This window comes from Pseudophryne corroboree, chromosome 3 (genome assembly GCF_028390025.1).
Source record: "Pseudophryne corroboree isolate aPseCor3 chromosome 3, aPseCor3.hap2, whole genome shotgun sequence".
In the NCBI taxonomy this organism is placed as follows: Eukaryota; Metazoa; Chordata; class Amphibia; order Anura; family Myobatrachidae; genus Pseudophryne; species Pseudophryne corroboree.
Window position 1 is genome coordinate 761,554,052 of NC_086446.1, and position 21,374 is coordinate 761,575,425.

Sequence of the window (21,374 nt, forward strand, 5' to 3'; positions counted from 1 at the left end):
GGCAGTGGTGCATGCATTGAGCAAGCCAATTTCTTTTATGGCCTCCACCATAAAATTTGCAGAGTCCTGTATATGCTGTAGGAGTAAAACTATCTCCCCCCTGGATAAGTAATCTAACCCGTCAAGTAGATTACCTGACCATTTAGCAATGGCCCTAGTGATCCATGCACAAGCAATAGTGGGTCCTAGGGCCACCCCCAGCAGCTGTGTACAGGGATTTTAGAGTGGTCTCAATTTTGCAGTTAGCCGTGTCCTTTATGGAGGCTGCCCCAGGAACAGGTAAAACTATCTTACGTGACAACCTAGATACTGATGTGTCAACAATCGGTGGGTTTTCCCATTTTTTCCTATCATCGTGAGGAAAGGTGAAGGCTATGAGTAATCTCTTAGGAATCTGAAACTTCTTATCAGGATTAAACTTGGGAATTCAACTCTTTTGATGCAGGAAAAGTAGCAGAGGATTTCTTTATTACATTAAAATAAGACTCCTCATCCTCCTCTTACACCTTATCAGGAATTTTCAGGATGTCTCTAATAGCTTCTATCAGGGCCTGTATTCCTTGTGACAGACCTGCATACCCCCCTCCTGAGTCCACCTCACCCTCCTCTGTGTCTGACACGTCGTCATCAGTGTCAGCCTGAAGGATTTGGGCCAGTGTATGCTTTTGTGGACAAATGGTAGGGGTCAGAGGCGCTGGTATGGGCACTGAATCTCTATTCACCAGGTCATCCACAGACTGTCTTAAGTATTGCGTCTTTCTCATTCTGGGATATTTTCTTAGAAATATTTTAGATCATCACTTTTATTGAATCCAACCATTCTGGTTCGGACCCACTAGCCTGAGAATGTGTACTATCCTGAGTACACTGTAGTGATCCCCCAGGAGAAGAAAAACACTCCGCCGTGCATGAAGCACACTCCTTTGACATTGTAAATGTGAAATCACACCCACACACACAGGAAAAGGTTAAGCACAGTTAACCCACAAAGAGTCCTTCTAGGGAGACACAGAGTATGATGGAGCCAGCCACACAGCGCCCTTCTTGCTAATGTCAAGGTTAGCTGGGTCGCAGACTAAGCACCCTTAATAGGGGCTTAGTATTCTAACACCGTTCCCCCCCCCTTACTATGACCCCCTGGTACCGCTGAGGAATTGTGGAGTCCTTGTGGAGGAGCTGCGCTTCCCTGACAGTCTTGTCAGTGTGAGCTGCAGAGGGAAAATGGTGCTGGTGAGCTGCTAGATCCGCTCATAGTGAAGCCACGCCCCCTTAATGGCGTGTGGTCTTCTCATTTTTTTATACTGGCTGAGGTGTTTGTGATGCTTAACAGCGGGTTAGAACCCCTGTAAGCTGTACTGCCAGTGTGGGTATTGTCTTTAGTGGCTCAGCTCGCCCCTCACAGTGGAACACACACACACAGCATGTTGTCCTGAGCCTGGAGATGCAGCCTGCATGTCAGTGCTGTGCTCCATACCCTTATGCCGCCATTACAGCCGGCGACCTGCTAACCGGGCCCTCGGCCGCCTACTCACCACTCTTCTTACTTCTGGCTCTGTTAGGGGTGGTGGCGTGCTGCGGGAATGTACGCTCGTCGTGGTGGGGCTTGCGAATGGTTCCCTAAGGAGCTATGTCCTGTCAGCGGGGAACGAGGCCATTAACCCTATAGGAGGATGGGCCGTTCCCCCCCCCTATGTCCCACGAAGCAGACAGGCTGGTGCCAACCAGCCCTGTCTGAAAATAACAAACAGAAAATAAATGCAGAAAACTCTTCAGGAACTTCCTTAAGCGTGACCGGCTCCTCCGGGCACATTTTCTAAACTGAGGCTGGTAGGAGGGGCATAGAGGGAGGAGCCAGTGTATACTATTAATTCCTTAAAGTGCCCAAGGCTCCTAGTAGACCTGTCGATACCCCATGGTACTAAACGGACCCCAGTATCCTCTAGGACGTAAGGTAAACTGTAATTGGTGCATTGGAACTTACCGGGAAGTCATAGCATTTGAAGGTGAAGGCTACGGGGACCTCCTCATTGATGATGGTGTAGTTTTCGCCATTAACCTCAAGGAAGGCATCAACATTGATGGGTGCGGTTTGGTGCCTGACATCCAAACATCCTCTACCTGTCTGCTCACTCTGTAGCCGGCCAGGTATGTAAAATGCAAATTGCCTGTAAAGAGATAACACATACGTATAGATGTACTGTAGGTTACAGTGAGTGACAGCGATAAGTGCAGTAGCAGTGGGACTGTCAGTCACTTCTAACACTGCAGGAAGGGTCTCACTGGATTTTACACATAGTTCAATAGGTCCTTCTATCAAACAAAATTTTATTTCATTTTGCGTATATTGGGGCTTATTCCTGAGTCACACACAAAGTGGACGCAGTAGCGGATAAATGCGTTAGCCTGATTTAGTACTTGATGCTAATGTGAGTATCCGTTCAACTAATAGATTATGCATGTACAAGCGGAAACCCGTGCTGCCCATTGATGTTACACCAGCTGTAATCTTACCATCTGCACTTACTACAGCCCCATGCTACACAGGTGCCAGAGATCCCTTCCCTGAATGCACACTGACAGACAGATCCAGCCAAGTTCCGTCTGACCCAGAATAGGATGGATATACGCCAAGGGCCAGATGTAATGCAGTATAAATTGGCTGAACGTGCGGGTTTCTCTATGTACTTGGACGTTTTGCTTTGTAAATGATTGCCACTTTAAAAAAACGTCTGAGTTAATTAGAGATGTGTGGCTGGCACTTTTCATGTTTTGTGTTTTGGTTCTAATTCCACTTTCATGCTTTGGTTTTGGCTTGGTTTTGGCAAAACCACCCTTTCGTGTTTTGGTTTTGGATCTGGATGATTTTTGAAAAAACAAAAACATCTAAAATCACAGAATTTGGGGGTAATATTGATCCTACTGTATTATTAACCTCAATAACATTCATTTCCACTCATTTCCAGTCTATTCTGAACACCTCACAATATTGTTTTTAGGCCTAAAAGTTGCACCGAGGTAGTTGTAAGACTAAGCCAAGCAACACAAACAATTCCCACTGGAATTATACAGCAACATCACTGGAATTATATGGCAGTACCACTGGACATACTGTATACGGCAGTATCACTGGAATTATATGGCAGTGCCACTGGATATATACGGAAGTGGCAGACAGGATGGCACTTTCAAAAAATTAGTCCCCAAACAGCACATGATGCAAAGATGAAAAAGAGGTGCAAGATGGAATTGTCCTTGGGCCCTCCCACCCACCCTTATGTTGTGTAAACAGGAAATGAACACTTTAACAAACCAATAATTTCAGCTACAGGGTCTGCCACACGACTGTGGCTGAAATGACTGGTTTGTTTGGGCCCCCACCAAAAAAGAAGCAAACAATCTCTCCTTGCACAAACTGGCTCTACAGAGGCAAGATGTCGACCTCATCCTCATCCTTCGATTACTCACCTGTTTCACTGTGTACACCCCCCTCCTCACAGAGAATTAATTTGTCCTCACTGGAATCCACCATCACAGGTCCCTGTGTACTTTCTGGAGACAATTGCTGGTCAAGGTCTTCCTGGAGGAATTTATAATTCATTTTGATGAACATCATTTTCTCCACATTTTGTGGAAGTAACCTCCTACGCCGATCGCTGACAAGGTTACCGACTGCACTTAACACTCTTTCGGAGTACACACTGAAGGGGGTGCAACTTAGGTAAAATAAAGCCAGTTTGTGCAAGGGCATCCAAATTGCCTCTTTTTCCTGCCCGTATACGTACGGACTGTATGACATGCCAACTTGGATGCTGTCACTCATATAATCCTCCACCATTCTTTCAATGGTGACGGAATCATATGCATTGACAGTAGACATGTCGGTAATCGTTGGCAGGTCCTTCAGTCCGGACCAGATGTCAGCTTTCGCTCCTGACTGCCCTGCATCACCGCCAGCAGGTTGACTAGGAAATCTTATCCTTTTCCTTGCAGCCCCAGTGGTGGGAGAAATTGAAGGAGGAGCTGTTGACGGGTCACGTTCTGCTTGAGTTGACAATTTACTCACCAGCAGGTCTTTGCACCTCTGCACACTTGTGTCTGCCGGAAAGAGAGATACAACGTAGGCTTTAAACCTAGGATCGAGTACGGTGGCCAAAATGTAGTGCTCTGATTTCAACAGATTGACCACCCTTGAATACTGGCAAAGCGAATGAAGGGCTCCATCCACAAGTCCCGCATACTTAGTGGAATCGCTCCATCTTAGCTCCTCCTTTAATTTCTCCAGCTGCTTCTGCAAAAGCCTGATGAGGGGAATGACCTGACTCAAGCTGGCAGTGTCTGAACTGACTTTACGTGTGGCAAGTTCAAAGGGTTGGTGAACTTTACACAAGACAGAAATCATTCTCCACTGCGCTTGAGTCAGGTGCATTCCCCCTCCTTTGCCTATATCGTGGGCAGATGTATAGGCTTGAATGGCCTTTTGCTGCTCCTCCATCCTCTGAAGCATATAGAGTGTTGAATTCCACCTCGTTACCACCGCTTGTTTCAGTTGATGGCAGGGAAGGTTCAGGAGTGTTTTCTGGTGCTCCAGTTTTCGGCACGCAGTGGCAGAATGTTGAATGTGGCCCGCAATTTTTCGGGCCACCGACAGCATCTTCTATACACCCCTGTCATTTTTCAAACAATTCTGCACCACCAAATTAAATGTATGTGCAAAACATGGGACGTGCTGGAATTTACCCAGTTGTAATGCACGCACAATATTGGTGGTGTTGTCCGATATCACAAATCCCCAGGAGAGTCTAAGTGGGGTAAGCCAATGCGTGATGATGTCCCTCAGCTTCCGTAAGAGGTTGTCAGCGGTGTGCGTCTTACGGAAAGCGGTGATACATAGCGTACCCTGCCTAGAAAAGAGTTTGGATTTGCGAAATGCTGCTACTGTTGTTGCTCCGGGAGGCAATACATCTACCCAGTGGGCTGTCACAGTCATATAGTCCTTAGTCTGCCCTGTTCCACTTGTCCACATGTCCGTGGCTAAGTAGACACTGGATACAACCGCATTTTTAAGGAAACTGACGACACTTTTTCAGACGTCTCTGTACATTCTCAGTATCGCCTGCCTAGTGAAGTGGAATCTAGATGGGATTTGGTACCGGGGACACAATACCTCCATCTATTGTCTAAATCCCACTGCACTAATGGCAGATACCGGACACACGTCTAACACCACCATAAGTGTCAAGGCCTCATTTATCCACTTTGCAACAGGATGACTGCTGTCATATTTCATCTTCCTCACAAAGGACTGTTGGACAGTCAATTGCTTACTGGAAATAGTACAAGTGGTCTTCCGACTTCATCTCTGCGGTGACTTTCGACTCCCAGCAGAAATAACTGCAGTGGCGGCAGCAACAGCAGCAGTAGGCGTACCACTCAAGAATCCTCCGGAGTAATCCCGGTTAGGAGAGGACTCGTCAGTCTTGCCAGAGACACGGCCTACAGGACTACTGACGTTCATGGCTGAGGAGGAAGTCGACGTTGATGGAGTTGGTGGTGTGGCCTGCAGGAGCTTGGGTAAAAGAGAAAGAAAGGATTTAGGTGTCAGTGGACTGCTTACGCTCTTATCCAAAGTTTCACAACTTGACACTGACTTCTGATGAATGCGCAGCAGGTGACATATTAGGGAGGATGTTCCTAGGTGGTTAATATCCTTACCCCTACTTATTACAGATTGACAGAAGCAACACACGGCTTGACACCTGTTGTCCGGATTTGTGGAGAAATAATTCAACACCGAAGAAGTGGCTTTTTTGGTATTTTGCTCAGGCATCACAATGGGCTTCTTCATCCCACGGACAACAGGTGTCTCCCCCGGGATCCGGTCTGAAGATCGACACTGCCTATGTCGACAATGTTTGGGTCGACCACTATAGGTTGACAGGCACTAGGTCGACAGTGATGGAAGGTCGACATGGTTCCTAGGTTGACATGTTCTATGTCGACAGGTAACAAGGTTGACATGAGTTTCTCACATATTTTTCTTTTTTTGAACTTTTTCATACGTAACGATCCACGTGGACTATGATTGGGAATAGTAACCTGTGTTGAGAGCAGCGGCAGCGAAGCGAGGCACCATTCCTGAAGCATGGCGAGCGAAGCAAGCCATACGAGGGGAAACGGTGCACTAATTGGGCTTCCCGGTCACTGTACGGAGCAAACGACACCAAAAAAACGTGAAAAACTCATGTCGACCTTGTGACCTTTCGAAATAGAACATGTCAACCTAGGGACCACGTCGACCTTCCATCCCTGTCGACCTAGTGCCTGTCGACCTTCAGTGGTCGACCCAAACATTTTCGACCTAGTTGGTGCCGATTTGATGAACCACACCTGTCTCCCACGGTGCCTCATTTAAACAAACCACATCACCATCAGAATCCTCATCGTCAACTTCCTCCTCAGCGCCAGCAACAGCCATATCCTCATCCTGGTGTACTTCAACAGTGACATCTTCAATTTGAATATCAGAATCTGGACTGTGAGTGCTCCTTCCAACACGGGTTGTGCAAATGGTGGAAGGAGCCACCTCTTCCCGTCCAGTGTTGGGAAGGTCAGGCATCGCAACTGCTGACACACTTGGACTCTCCTTGGGGATTTGTGATACCATGTCAGAACACACAGTTCTTTTCTGTGCTTTTTTTAGCTTAACTCTTTAAATTTTTCTATCGGGAGGATGAGGACTACCATCGTCATGTGAAGCTGAACCATTAGTCATGAACATAGGCCAGGGCCTCAGCCGTTCCTTGCCACTCCGTGTCGTAAATGGCATATTGGCAAATTTACGTTTCTCTTCAGACGATTCAAATTTCTTTTTTTGGGTCTTTTTACTGAACTTTGGCTTTTTGAATTTTACATGTCCTCTACTATCACATTGGGCATCGGCCTTGGCAGACGACGTTGATGGCATTTCATCGTCTGTCATGACTAGTGGCAGCAGCTTCAGCACTAGGAGGAAGTGGTTTCTTGATCTTTCCCAATTTTATCCTCCAAATTTTTGTTCTCCATTATTTTTCTGGAGTTATATAACACAATATGTGGCACAGGAGAACAGGACATATGACAGCAGAGGATACCACTGTGACAGGTCAATGAACTGACTGATGGCTGATGCACAGGACACTACCACTGGTCAGATGCAGGACAACACAGCAACACTGCAAGGTACTTGTTTTTATTATACAACAGCACTAGACATATGTCAGCAAAGGATACCACTGTGACTGGTCACTGGAATGACTGGTGGCTGATGCACAGGACACTACCACTGGTCTGATGCAGGACAACACAGCTAATTATACAGCAGCACTGGGCATATGGCAGCAGAGGACACTACCACTGTGAATGGTCACCTGACTGACTGATACACAGGACACTACCACTGGCCTGATGCAGGACAACACAGCTAATTATACAGCAGCACTGGGCATAGGGCAGCAGAGGACACCACCACTGTGACTGGTCACCTGACTGACTGATACACAGGACACTACCACTGGCCTGATGCAGGACAACACAGCTAATTATACAGCAGCACTGGGCATATGGCAGCAGAGGACACTACCACTGTGAATGGTCACCTGACTGACTGATACACAGGACACTACCACTGGTCTGATGCAGGACAACACAGCTAATTATACAGCAGCACTGGGCATATGGCAGCAGAGGACACTACCACTGTGAATGGTCACCTGACTGACTGATACACAGGACACTACCACTGGTCTGATGCAGGACAACACAGCTAATTATACAGCAGCACTGGGCATATGGCAGCAGAGGACACTACCACTGTGAATGGTCACCTGACTGACTGATACACAGGACACTACCACTGGTCTGATGCAGGACAACACAGCTAATTATACAGCAGCACTGGCCAGGGCTGGACTGGCCATCTGGCACTTCTGGCAAATGCCAGAAGGGCCGATGGCCACTTGGGCCGGTCCAGCGGTTACTGAGACACGCTGCCGCTCAGTCCGGCGGCAGCATGTCTCAGCTGTCAGGAGAGGAGAGCAGAGCGCCCGCCAGCGCGGCTGTGTCTGGTGCTGCGGCGGCTTCGTTCAAACCAGCCGCCGGTTCGTGAGCCAATCAGAGCTCGCGGACCGGCAGCCAATCAGAAGCCGCCGGTCCGCGAGCTCTGATTGGCTCACGAACCGGCGGCTGGTTTGAACGAAGCCACCGCAGCACCAGACACAGCCGCGCTGGCGGGCGCTCTGCTCTCCTGATTCACCCCCGTCCCTCACAGCCCGGAGGAGCAGCAGCAGCAGTAGTAGCAGTGCAGCAGCGGTAAGTAGCTGCAGCACTGGCTGCTGTGGGGACAATTGTATATCTGGCACTGTGGGGGCAATTGGCTGGCACTGTGGGGCATTTGTATACCTGGCACTGTGGGGGCAATTGCATACCTGGCACTGTGGGGGCATTTGTATACCTGGCACTGTGGGGGCATTTGTATACCTGGCACTGTGGGGGCAATTGTTTACCTGGCACTGTGGGGGCATTTGTATACCTGGCACTGTGGGGGCAATTGTGGATCTGGCACTGCACTATTGGGGGCATATAATGTAAATTTCGGCTCATACTGGGTGCTATAATGTAAATTTCGGCTCATACTGGGTGCTATAATGTGAATTTCGGCTCATACTGTGTGGTATAATGTGAATTTCGGCTCATACTGGGTGCTATAATGTGAATTTCGGCTCATACTGGGTGCTATAATGTGAAAGAGGCACCAGTACTAGATAGTATAAGGGGTCCTACTATTGTGGTGCATAATGCGTATAAGGGGTGTATGGTGTGATAAACTACACGCCCCTTTTGAGTGGCCACGCCCCCTTTTCCGGAGCGCGCGCGCATTTACAAACTTCACATTTACATACCCCCACTTAAAAATTTACACTTCAACCACAGGTTGTGTGTATTTTAATAGAAAATGATGTACACTTGTATGTTGTTAGAATATTAATCATATTTGTAAGAGCATAGACTAATAAGTGGGAGGAGTCAGGAATAGTAAGGGGAGGAGTCACAGAGGTGGGCCTGTGTGCTTCAAAAATGCCAGGGCCTATTTTTAGTCCCAGTCCGGCCCTGGCACTGGGCATAGGGCAGCAGAGGACACTACCACTGTGAATGGTCACTGGACTGACTGATGCACAGGACACTACCACTGGTCTGATGCAGGACAACACAGCTAACTATACAGCAGCACTGGGCATATGGCAGCAGATGACGCCTCCACTGTAAATGATCACTGGACTGACTGATGCACAGGATACTACCACTGGTCTGATGCAGGACAATACCGCTAATTATACAGCAGCACTGGGCATATGGCAGCAGAGGACACCACCACTGTGAATGGTCACTGGACTGCAGTGTCACACAGGATGGCACTTTTCAAAAACTAGGCCCCAAACAGCACCTCATGCAAAGATATCGAAGAGGTGCATTGAGGTAGCTGTATGACTAAGCCAAGTGACACAAACAATTCCAACTGGAATTATACGTCCAAATCACTAAAATTAATTGGCAAGATCACTGTAATTAATAATTATAAATCACTGACATTAATTGGCAAAAATCACTGTAATTATACGTCCAAATCACTGGAATTAAATGGTAAAATCTCGCTATCGCCTGCCTAGTGAAGTGGAATCTAGATGGGATTTGGTACCGGGGACACAATACCTCAATCAATTGTCTTAATCCCACTGCACTAATGGCGGATACCGGGTGCACTTCTAACACCAACATACTGTAAGTGTCAAGGCCTCAGTTATGAGGGCTTCCATTGTCATGTGAAGCTGAACCACTAGTCATGAACATAGGCCAGGGCCTCAGCCGTTCCTTGCCACTCCGTGTCGTAAATGGCATATTGGCAAGTTTACATTTCTCCTCAGACCATTTAAATTTCTTTTTTTGGATCTTTTTACTGAACTTTGGCTTTTTGGATTTTACATGCCCTCTACTATCACATTGGGCATCTGCCTTGGCAGACGACGTTGATGGCATTTCATCATCTATGCCATGACTAGTGGCAGTAGCTTCAGCACGAGGTGGAAGTGGTTCTTGATCTTTCCCTATTTTATCCTCCAAATTTTTGTTCTCCATTATTTTTTTAAAGTTATATAACACAATACGCGGCACAGGAATGACTGATGGCTGATGGCCAAGACACTACCACTGGTCTGATGCAGTACAATACAACAACACTGTAAGAGACTTGTGGTTGTTGTTATTATAATTATTATAATACTGTAGCAGTGGACATGTAGCAGCAGCGTATATTACTGTGACTGCCTGGTCACTGGAATGACTGATGGACAGGACACTACCACTGGTCTGATGCAGCTCAACACAACAGCACTGTAAGAGACTTGTGGTTGTTGTTATAATTATTATAATACTGTAGCAGTGGACATATAGCAGCAGCGTATATTAGTGTGACTGCCTAGTCACTGGAATGACTGATGGACAGGACACTACCACTGGTTTGATGCAGAACAAAACTGTAAGAGAATTGTGGTTGTTGTTATAATTATTATACTGCAGCAGCAGACATATAGCAGCAGCGTATATCGTCACTGGAATGACTGATGAACAGGACACTACCACTGGTCTGATGCAGCACCACAACAACACTGTAAGGGACTTGTGGTTGTTGTTATTATTATTAATATACGGCAGCAGTGGACATATTGCAGCAGCGTATATCATCACTGGAATGACTGATGAACATGACACTACCACTGGTCTGATGCAGCACAACACAACAACACTTTATACAGCTACACTGGATATATGGCAGCAGAGGACACCAACACTGTGACTGGCTGGACTGATGCAGCACAATACACTGACTACACTGGACTGGTCTGCACAACACAGCACCACTTTATACAGCTACACTGGATATATCTGCCTGGACTGATACAGCACAATACACTGACTACACTGGACTGGACAGCACAACACAGCACCACTTTATACAGCTACACTGGATATATGGCAGCAGAGGACACCAACACTGTGACTGGCTGGACTGATGCAGCACAATACACTGACTACACTGGACTGGACTGAGCAGCACAACACAGCACAAGACTCGCCACCCCACTTTCCCGCCCCCACACAGACACTGAACACTGAGGACATGTCCTCTCAATATACTATCCGAGACTGGAGTGAAAATGGCTGCGACTCGCGGCTCCTTATATGGAATCCAAATCCTGCGAGAATCCGACAGCAGGATGATGACGTTTTGCCACGTTCCGGTTTCCGAGTAAGGCGGGAAAACCCGAGCCTGGCTCGGAACTGAACTCGGAAGGCAAAGTCCGGTAGGGTTCGGTTCTCTGAGAACCAAACCCGCTCATCTCTAATCAGGGGCGTCAGAACGTTTTTAGGTTGGGGGGGCAAGATATAATCTCATTTCGGCGCCCCTAAATTGCTGAATCGCTTATGAAATGCATTGAAAAGGCTGAATCCACACTGAATTACCACACCCAGAAAAGCCAAATACAGGGCCTGATTGCTGTGCTGCAAATTACACTGTCCTGCGATCAGATTGTCTCCGCCCAAGGGGAGTGAAAATTCATCACGTGCAAGTGTGCGATTCCATGTGTACGCTGTGCGAAAATTCCCCTCAGGCAGCGGACAACTGCAAATCCGTTCACATCACACTCACCATCGAATGTTTTTCCCATTCTGTGCAGTGTGTGTAGTCTGTGCGTAGCTCAAAACTTACTCCTCCAGTGCGAAGGAATCAGGGCGATCGGGTCTGGAGCGTTTTCCCTGACATTCCCAGAAAACGGTCAGTTACCACCCACAAATGCCTTCTTCCTGTCAATCAGCTTGCGAACGCTCGTGCAATTTAAATTTTCCCACCATGTGCCCCACGTAGCAGGGAAACACTTGAATTGGCTACCGGTCACCTTAGATGGGGCTAAAGCCCAGTACCCACGGGCCGATGCATGAGAGATGTGTGCTGAGCGAACCGCTCAGCACACATCTCTCCCGCCGCTCAGCACAGTGCGATCTGTGCTGAGCGTGCGGGGGGAGACGGGGGGCCGCTCACTTCACCCAGCGGGTGAAGTGAGCGACCTGCTAGATTGGCCTGCATGCAGGCCAATCTAGCAGCAGCGATAGCGATGCGCGGAGCTGCGCATAGCTATCGCTGTAAGGGGTACTCACGGAGCGATCAGGCTGATATTCGAAGCAATCTAGTCAGATTGCTTAGAATATCGCTCCGTGAGTACCCCCCTTAATGATCTCAAACTGCCACATGAGGTAGGGTCAGCTAGAGCTAGTGTCACCACCTGCTTCTGCTGGTATGACTGGTGGGGAAAACGAGTGGCACTGAACAACTAAGTTGCCGCACTTTTTTCCTTTCCTGCAGGTGCCATCACAGCATTTACATAAACATATATTTGACACTACATTTTTTTTACAGAACCTTGGCACTCATTACCCTACACATGTAGCCAAGCTCATTGTTGCCATGATGCGTGGTGCGACTAGTGTGCCCACGTCTATGGCGCATGTAGCGTACGCACGCACATGCAATTGACTACTATGGTGTCATCGCTGACTGCACTTAGTCACAGTGCAGTGCATATGCGCACTGCCGCGATGCATACGCCGTGCGTACGCATTGCGGCAACAATGAGCATGGTTATATCTGTATATCCTTATGGGATGGTAATGATCTCCCAGCGGACAGGATGCCGGCTGTCAATATACTGACAGCGGCATCCCGGCTGCCAGAAACCGGCAGCGGGGTGAACGAAAAGAGTCCCCATTCGGGCTTGCTGTTCTCTTCATGCGCCAGGTTTTATTCACACTCTATGGGTGTTGAGGACACCCACAAGTGGGAATAGCCTTGGCGAGTGCTGTCGGCATTCCTGGCTGTCAAAATCCTGAACGCTGGGATCCTGATAGCCGGGATATTAACTAGATGAAGATGAAATACTTATTTTGATTGTAGTGAGGGAGGTAATGAGGGGGTTAATATATTCATTCAATTAAAGGATTAGGGAGGGCTAATGGTTAACCCCCTCAGAAGCTGGCGTGACATTATAGTGACCATCTCACCACACATGCTGCAGCATACTGTACGGAAAATATATGGAATGTAGCTATGTGATCCCGGCCGCCGGTAATGTGACCCCAACCCAAATATATGTCACAAACACTATATCTATCTGTATATACCTATATATTAGGCACAATAGCCAAAGGGGATAATAATAATAATAATAATAATAACTGACATGATTGGACACCATACTGTAGATCAAAGTGAAAAATCACATTACACCACACAGTATGAGCCGAAATTCATATTACACCACACAGTATGAGCCAAAATTCACATTACACCACACAGTATGAGCCAAAATTCACATTACACCACACAGTATGAGCCGAAATTCACATTACACCACACAGTATGAGCCGAAATTCATATTACACCACACAGTATGAGCCGAAATTCATATTACACCACACAGTATGAGCCAAAATTCAGGTACAGTGACAGCGGGGACATAGGGACAGGGAGAGTGACAGCAGGGACAGGGAGAGTGACAGAGAGACAGCAAGGACATACAGTAGAGAGAGAGAAAGGCAGCAGGGTTAGATTACCTAATGAGCAGCGGTGAGGAGGAGGGGGCTGTGGTCGGCGGCAGCGGTGCGGAGGAGGCTGTGGTCGGCAGCGGCAGTGCAGAAAAGACTGTGGTCGGCGGAGGAGGCTGTGATCTGCTTCAGCGGTGCAGAGAAGGCAGTGGTCGGCAGCGGCAGTGCAGAGAAGACTGTGGTCGGCGGAGGAGGCTGTGATCGGCTTCAGCGGCGCAGGGAAGGCTGTGGTCGGCGGAGGAGGCTGTGATCAGCAGCAACGGTGCAGAGGAGGCTGTGGTCGGCAGCGGCAGTGCAGAGGAGACTGAGGTCGGCGGGGGAGGCTGTGATCAGCAGCAGCGGTGCAGAGGAGGCTGTGGTCGGCGGAGGCTGTGTGTGTGTGTTACACAGAATGAGGGGCACAGAGTGAGGGGGTAACAGAGTGAAGGAGTGGCCACACACACATATTATATATATATATATATATATATATATATATATATATATATAATATGTGTGTGTGTGGCCACTCCTTCACTCTGTTACCCCCTCACTCTGTGCCCCTCATTGTGTGTCTCTCAGTAGCCTCCCTTCTCCCTCCTACTGTGCTATGATGTGGGGCAGCACAGTATTGAGTGACAGGCTGGCCAGCGGCAATCAAATACGCGCCGGTAGAAACCGCGGGCCGGGCTCTGCAAGCAGTGACTAGCATGCGCAGCAGCTCCCCCCGGCGGCCATGTCTTGCTGGTCTTTACGGTGTTTCTGCGCATGCGCAGAAGTTCTCACCGAGCGCTAATGTACAGGAGGAGGCACGGGGGAGCAATGTGCAGTCAGGAGAAAGACCGCACCTCCGCTCCGTGCAGTGAATGTACAGGAGGAGCGGAGGAGCAATGTGCGGTCAGGAGAAAGACCGCACCCTGCTCCGTGCAGTGAATGTAGGCGCCTGCATGAGCATTGTCGGCGCCTCTCTATATTTGGGGGGGGGCGAGCTGCCCCCTTGCCCCCCCAGTTCCGACGCCCATGGTCGGCGCCTCTCTATATTTGGGGGGGGGCGAGCTGCCCCCTTGCCCCCCCAGTTCCGACGCCCATGTCTCTAATATATATAATACAGGAAAATGGCACTGATGATCCCATTTGAATCGTGTATGTATCTCTAATTTATTTTTCCCCCCCAAGAATGTAACCGCTGCATAATGGGGTAAGGTGTAATCAGGGAGACTGCTGCACTATTCAGGGAGTCAGGGAGATTGCTACTATTTCAGGGAGTCTCCTGCAGAATGAGGGAGGGTAAGAAACTATAACATAATCACATCAGATCAGTTACACTATCCACACTCTTATGAGAAGAGCCACAAAACATTGAAGAAATTTAAGTTTGCAGTAATGTTTTGTGAATCTTCTATGTCAAGGGTTTTAAACATTCCAGCTGTTATAGAACTACACATCCCAGCATGCCCTTACAGAGTTTAGCATGCCCTAACAGCAAAACTGTGGCAGGGCATGCTGGGATGTGTAGTTGTTGTTGTTGTTGTTGTTGTTGTTATTATTATTATTATTATTACTATTATTATTATTATCCTTTATTTATATGGCGCCACAAGGGTTCCACAGTGCCCAATTACAGATTACACAAACAAATAATCATACAGGAAAACAGTGACTTACAGTTGACGACAATATAGGACAAGTACAGGATAAATAAACATAGTTACATCAGCAGATGACACTGGAATAAGTATCAGGTGGCAGAAGACTGCTGGATTTGGTGCAGTTGAAGATTATTAAAGTAAGAAAAAGGATAAGCACATGAGGGAAGAGGGCCCTACTCGTGAGAGCTTACATTCTAAATGGGAGGGGTAGACTGACAGGGGTGACACAGACGGGGTACATAGAAAGGGTGGAACAGAGGGTTTGGATGAGATTTGGCTGGGTTTGGTGAAGAAGTGGGTCTTGAGAACCCATTTGAAGTTTTGTAGAGAGGTGGAGAGTCTGAGGTTTCTACATTAAACAATACAGCAGGGCAATAGGAACAATTCAGAGCACCCAGAGAAGATGTAAACAGGCTGCTGTACAGTTATTCCTGCGGTGCACAGATTTAATGACCTGCATTGTAGTGAATGTCGTCTGCCCCAAACTCACGATTAGACTATACAGCTTTTGGGTAGTTTGCAGTAGCTTCACTTCATTATGCGAGGAACACCGTGCACAGGAATGGCAATACTACTGCTCTCATCTGGATGTGATGAGCAGAACATGGCATAGCAGTGCAGCATACTCTATAAGAGGTGGGCAGCCTAGTCTATGCAGCCATGGAGTTACATGTCACAGGCCAGGGCAGCATGCTAGGAGTTGTAGTTAAACAAAAGCTGGACGGCCACAGGCTGCTGTGTATGGATCACCGGTTACCAGACTCAGATCTCACTTACGGCTTTGATACAGCTCCAGCGATGAGGCACAGGAGGGACAAGTTCAGAAGCAGCATGCTCAGGTCCATGTCAGCAGGTAGACCCAGCTCTCACCTCCTGCATCTCATTGTACTGGTTATATGCACCTGAGAGAGGGGAGGGAACTTCATTGTTAGTCAGAGTGCCAAAGCCCAAATAACTGCTCTGCATATTTCAAAGTATTGTGTCCAGCACATCGCGTCCCTGAAATTATCATCAGGAAGAGCACATCAACACACAAGGGCAATTGTAAATATATACAGTACATGATGAAAGAATATTATTATAAAGCAGAGGATTAGCAAAGTATTACTGTGCATTTCTAGCTAATATATGGGGTTCACACCTAGTAGCTGTGGGTGACAAAGCCACACTACACCAGTGAAAGTGGAACTGAGGTGAAAATAAATAAAACACTTGTTCAGGGGCTTATTCAGATGAGCACTTTCTCATAGCCACTTGCAAATCGCTCATGATCATACATTCTTGTTCCTACTACACATCTCTGATCAGGGCCGTAACTAGGTGTGTGCAGAGTGTGCCTTGCACACAGCGCCCTTATGGAGGGTGTGCATCTTGCGCTGAATGCCCGATTGGCCGCTCTGATTTTGTGACTGTGCTCCGGCGCTGGGACAGTGTGTCCGCTCCCAGTGCCGGGAAAGTAGCGGCATGTGGGGGAGCTGTGTCCCCTGCAGGATACAATAGAGCACGACGTTGGGATCGAGTGTCCGATCCCAATGCTGTTAGTTCTGCAGCGGGTGTTCGGTGCTGGGATACTGTATGGACTCCCTGCACCGGACTTGAAGCGGTGATGGGCAGCGCCATGGCAGCAGTGCTTTAAACTTTGCACCACTTTTGCAGCCAATGGAAAGCGCCGGCCATGGCATTTCAAATCTTGCACCCTCCGTGAGCCAATCATGGCTCGCAGAGCGGCAGCCAATGGAAAGCCGAAGCTGGCCATGCCCCCAGCATCTGACGTCCGACACCGCCGGAGGGGAGAAGAAAGAAGACGTTGCGCTGCAGAGAAGAGGAAACATGTCAGCCAGAGCGGGAAGAAGAGCTCCAGTTGCCACAGAAGAGGCCAGGAGACTCTGGGGATGCCTGCTGTGGTGGGAAGGAAAAGAGCCCAGTGAAGCTCCCCACTGCAGCTCTCCCACTGTGAAGTAAGCCCTTCTAAGTTCCTACATCTTTCCTCCCTAGTCCACCAGGGATCAGGCATCAGTCCCATGGGCACAGTCAGGCCCCAGGCCTGGGCGATGCAGTAGGCGGACACTAGGCCCATGGCTATAATTCAGGCATTAGGCCTGTGGGCAAAATAGAGAGCACTAAGCCCTAAGAGCTAAAGTGTCCCGCCCGTTTGGTATATACAGATGGAGCCTGTGTTATCTTGGCTGGCTGAGGCGTTAGTCGCGATCTGGCATACACAGTGTGCCTGGGTGCAAGGAGGCGCGCCTAGTCGTAGGGAGGCGCACAAAGCATTTGGCGTTACCTTTGAGTGTAATACCTGCGATCATCCACCGTATGTCACTTTTTAAAATCTTTAAAAATTTTAACATTTTGAAATTTAAAAAAAAGCATGTGTGTGGTCTCCATTAAAATACAATAATGAACTATAGCGTAAGAACTACTATACTGGTCCATCTCATTATGCTACAATATGCTACAGTATATCATATAGTATATAACAGTATATACAGTACATACGCAAATAGTACACCATGGCCCTCATTCCGAGTTGATCGGTCGCAAGGCGAATTTAGCAGAGTTACACACGCTAAGCCGCCGCCTACTGGGAGTGAATCTTAGCTTCTTAAAATTGCGACCGATGTATTCGCAATATTGCGATTACTAACTACTTAGCAGTTTCAGAGTAGCTCCAGACTTACTCTGCCTGTGCGATCATTTCAGTGCTTGTCGTTCCTGGGTGACGTCACAAACACACCCAGCGTTCGCCCAGGCACTCCCACCGTTTCCCCGGCCACTCCTGCGTTTTTTCCGGAAACGGTAGCGTTTTCAGCCACACGCCCCTGAAACGCCGTGTTTCCGCCCAGTAACACCCATTTCCTGTCAATCACATTACGATCACCGGAGCGAAGAAAAAGCCGTGAGTAAAAATACTTTCTTCATAGTAAAGTTACTTGGCGCAGTCGTAGTGCGAACATTGCGCATGCGTACTAAGCGGATTTTCACTGCGATGCGATGAAAAATACCGAGCGAACAACTCGGAATGAGGGCCCATATACAGATGCAAACGAACGTGTTACAGGTACAGTATGGTCTATTGATGTTAGTGATATGTGAACATCCAAATCCCGTAGTATTAAGTATGATGGAGAGAGATAAAAGCTCCTCCCTAAGTTCCTGGATGCCAAATCACAATGCTTAGCTTCTCTGTACAGTATTTTGCATTTGAGTACTAAATAGCATGAACAGCTTGTAACATTGTCACTGACCTAGGTTGGGGGTGTTGTGAACTCGGGGGTTCTTCCGATGGTTGGGAAGAGGAACCACAGTTGGGTCGGAACAGGGATGGCCTGATATAGGTCTGATATGAGGATACAGGACTCTGACAGTAAGGCTTGGGGAAAATATTGAAGAACTTTATTGCAGGGAGGGAGCAACACAATGTCACATAGCAGAAAGGGAACTTATGGGGGAATGTCCTGGCCTATAGAAGAACTTGTAAGCAATGTTAAAGATGCTAATAAATGAAGTACTTGTGAGTGATGGTGAAAGACACTGAGAACGTTGTTTTAAAGATGCTGATGATTGAAGAGCTTGTGAGCGATGTTAAAAGATACTGGTGACTGAAGAACTTGTGAGCGATGTTTTTTAAAAACACTGATGGTTTGAAGAATTTGTGAACGGTGTTTAAAGACACTGATGATTTGTAAAACTTGAGAGTGGTGTTTAAAGACACTGATGACTTGTAGAACTTGAGAGCGGTGTTTGAAGACACTGATGATTTGTAGAACTTGAGAACGGTGTTTTAAAGACACTGATGGTTTGTAGAACTTGAGAGCGGTGGTTAAAGACACTAATGATTTGTAGAACTTGAGAGCGGTGGTTAAAGACACTGATGACTTGTAGAAATTGAGGGCGGTGTTTAGCCCGCAGCCCACGCTGACTCCAAGAAGCACTGGTGACTGGACCGCAGAGGAACACACCAGCCGCTGGGTACGCTGGAAACTATGCAGCAACTGGCACCTGGAAATGCCGGAGACATTGGAGTACAACTGCAGAGAGACTCGCCGGAAACAAGAGCACTGGCATCCACTTCAGGGGAAAAGACGATACTCAGGCGCCGAGGCTCTGCCCGGCGTCTGACTTTGAATCTCCCGCCTCCGCTGGATTGGCGGAACAGTCTGATGACGTCACCTGCTCCCCGCCCACGTGATACCGGGTGTCATGGCGGCGCCCTTGCCCCGGGGAACCGCCGGGAGCCGCTCCAGCCAGACGCCGGAACCCGTGGACCACCGAAGGCGGAGGCCGCAACACAGACCAGCAGGCACACAGGGGTAAGCGTGGCGAACGCCACCTCTGGCTTGTGACAAACGTACAGTACTCTGCTGTAAAGGCTACAGCGGCAAGTGTTATCTTTCTAAGTATAATGGGGAGAGATAAAAGCTCCTCCCTAAGTTCCTGGATGCCAAATCACCGTGCTTAGCATCTCTGTACAGTATTTTTTATTTGAGTACTAAATAGCATGAACAGCTTGTAACGTACTCTGCTGTAAAGGCTACAGTGGCAAGTGTTACCTTTCTAAGTATAATGGGGAGAGATAAAAGCTCCTCCCTAAGTTTCTCAGAATCAGAATCACTTTCTATTGCCAAGTATATCAGTACCGAATACAGAGTACACAAGGATTTTTTTTCCGATAACCACTGCTCTCAGACAACACAAAAGGACAACACAATAGGATGGCAACGACATAACGCAGCATAACACAACACAGAAAAGGGAAGCATGGCGGTGCTTGAGTAGCATCTTCCGTGTAATGTTGTGGGATGGTCTAGGCAATAGTCGAGTTCAACATGATAGTTGCCTGGGGAAAGAAGCTGTTCCTATCTCTGGCAGTCCTCACTAGCCTCGAACTGTACCGCCTGCCAGATGGCAGCCATCGGAACAGGTCATGGGCAGGGTGGGAGCGGTCATTGATGATCCTTTCCGCCCGCTTTGTGACCCTAGCCCGATAGATGTGTTCAATTGCCGGGAGATTAGTCCCTATGATTTTACCAGCAACTTTAACAATTCGTTGTAGTCTGTTCTTGTCGTAAGTTGAGGCCGAGCCAAACCACACTATTATTGAGTTGCTGAGGACAGATTGGATGATTGGCGAGTAAAAGAGTATCAGGAGATCCCGCTGCAGTTTGAACTTCCTAAGTTGGCTTAAGAAATGCAGTCTCTGTTGAGCCTTACCCACGATGCTGTCAATATTAGCCTGCCACCTGAAATCCTTGGCGATCGTGGAGCCTTCTGAATGCCAAATCACTGTGCTTAACATCTCTGTACAGTATTTTGCATTTGAGTACTGAATAGCACGAACACCTTGTAGCATACAGCGGCAAGTGTTATGTTTCTAAGTATAATGGGGAGAGATAAAAGCTCCTCCCCAAGTTCCAGGATGCCAAATCACTGTGCTTAGCATCTCCGTACAGTATTTTGTATTTGAGTACTGAATAGCACGAACACCTTCTAGCATACAGCGGCAAGTGTTATCTTTCTAAGTATAATGGGGAGAGATAAAAGTTCCTCCCCAAGTTCCAGGATGCCAAATCACTGTGCTTAGCATCTCTGTACAGTATTTTGCATTTGAGTACTGAATAGCACGAACACCTTGTAGTATACAGCGGCAAGTGTTATCTTTCTAAGTATAATGGGGGGAGATAAAAGCTCCTCCCCAAGTTCCAGGATGCCAAATCACTATGCTTAGCATCTCCGTACAGTATTTGTATTTGAGTACTAAATAGCATGAACAGATTGTAACATACTCTGCTGTAAAGGCTACAGCGGCAAGTGTTATCTTTCTAAGTATAATGGGGAGAGATAAAAGCTCCTCCCTTAGTTCCTGGATGCCAAATCACCATGCTTAGCATCTCTGTACAGTATTTTGCATCTGAGTACTAAATAGCATGAACAGCTTGTAGCATACAGCGGCAAGTGTTATTTTTCTAAGTATAATGGGGAGATAAAAGCTCCTCCCTAAGTTCCTGGATGCCAAATCACCGTGCTTAGCATCTCTGTACAGTATTTTGTATTTGA

The 21,374-nt window shown here is 47.7% G+C and overlaps 1 protein-coding gene across 5 annotated transcripts in view; it reads right to left on the reverse strand.

The window, feature by feature from the left end:
- The window catches only part of LOC135056795 (alpha-2-macroglobulin-like), a 325,812-nt gene extending 309,611 nt beyond the window's left edge, over positions 1-16,201 (reverse strand). For all 5 annotated transcript variants that reach the window (XM_063962392.1, XM_063962390.1, XM_063962389.1 and 2 more), the window contains exons 1-2: positions 16,095-16,201; positions 1,982-2,165 (exon numbers count right to left, since the gene is read on the reverse strand). In XM_063962392.1, coding sequence (XP_063818462.1) covers positions 1,982-2,165; positions 16,095-16,162 — 252 coding nt within the window. In that variant the 5' untranslated portion in view covers positions 16,163-16,201. The remainder of the gene's footprint in view (positions 1-1,981; positions 2,166-16,094) is intronic.
- Between the last annotated feature and the right edge of the window lie 5,173 nt (positions 16,202-21,374).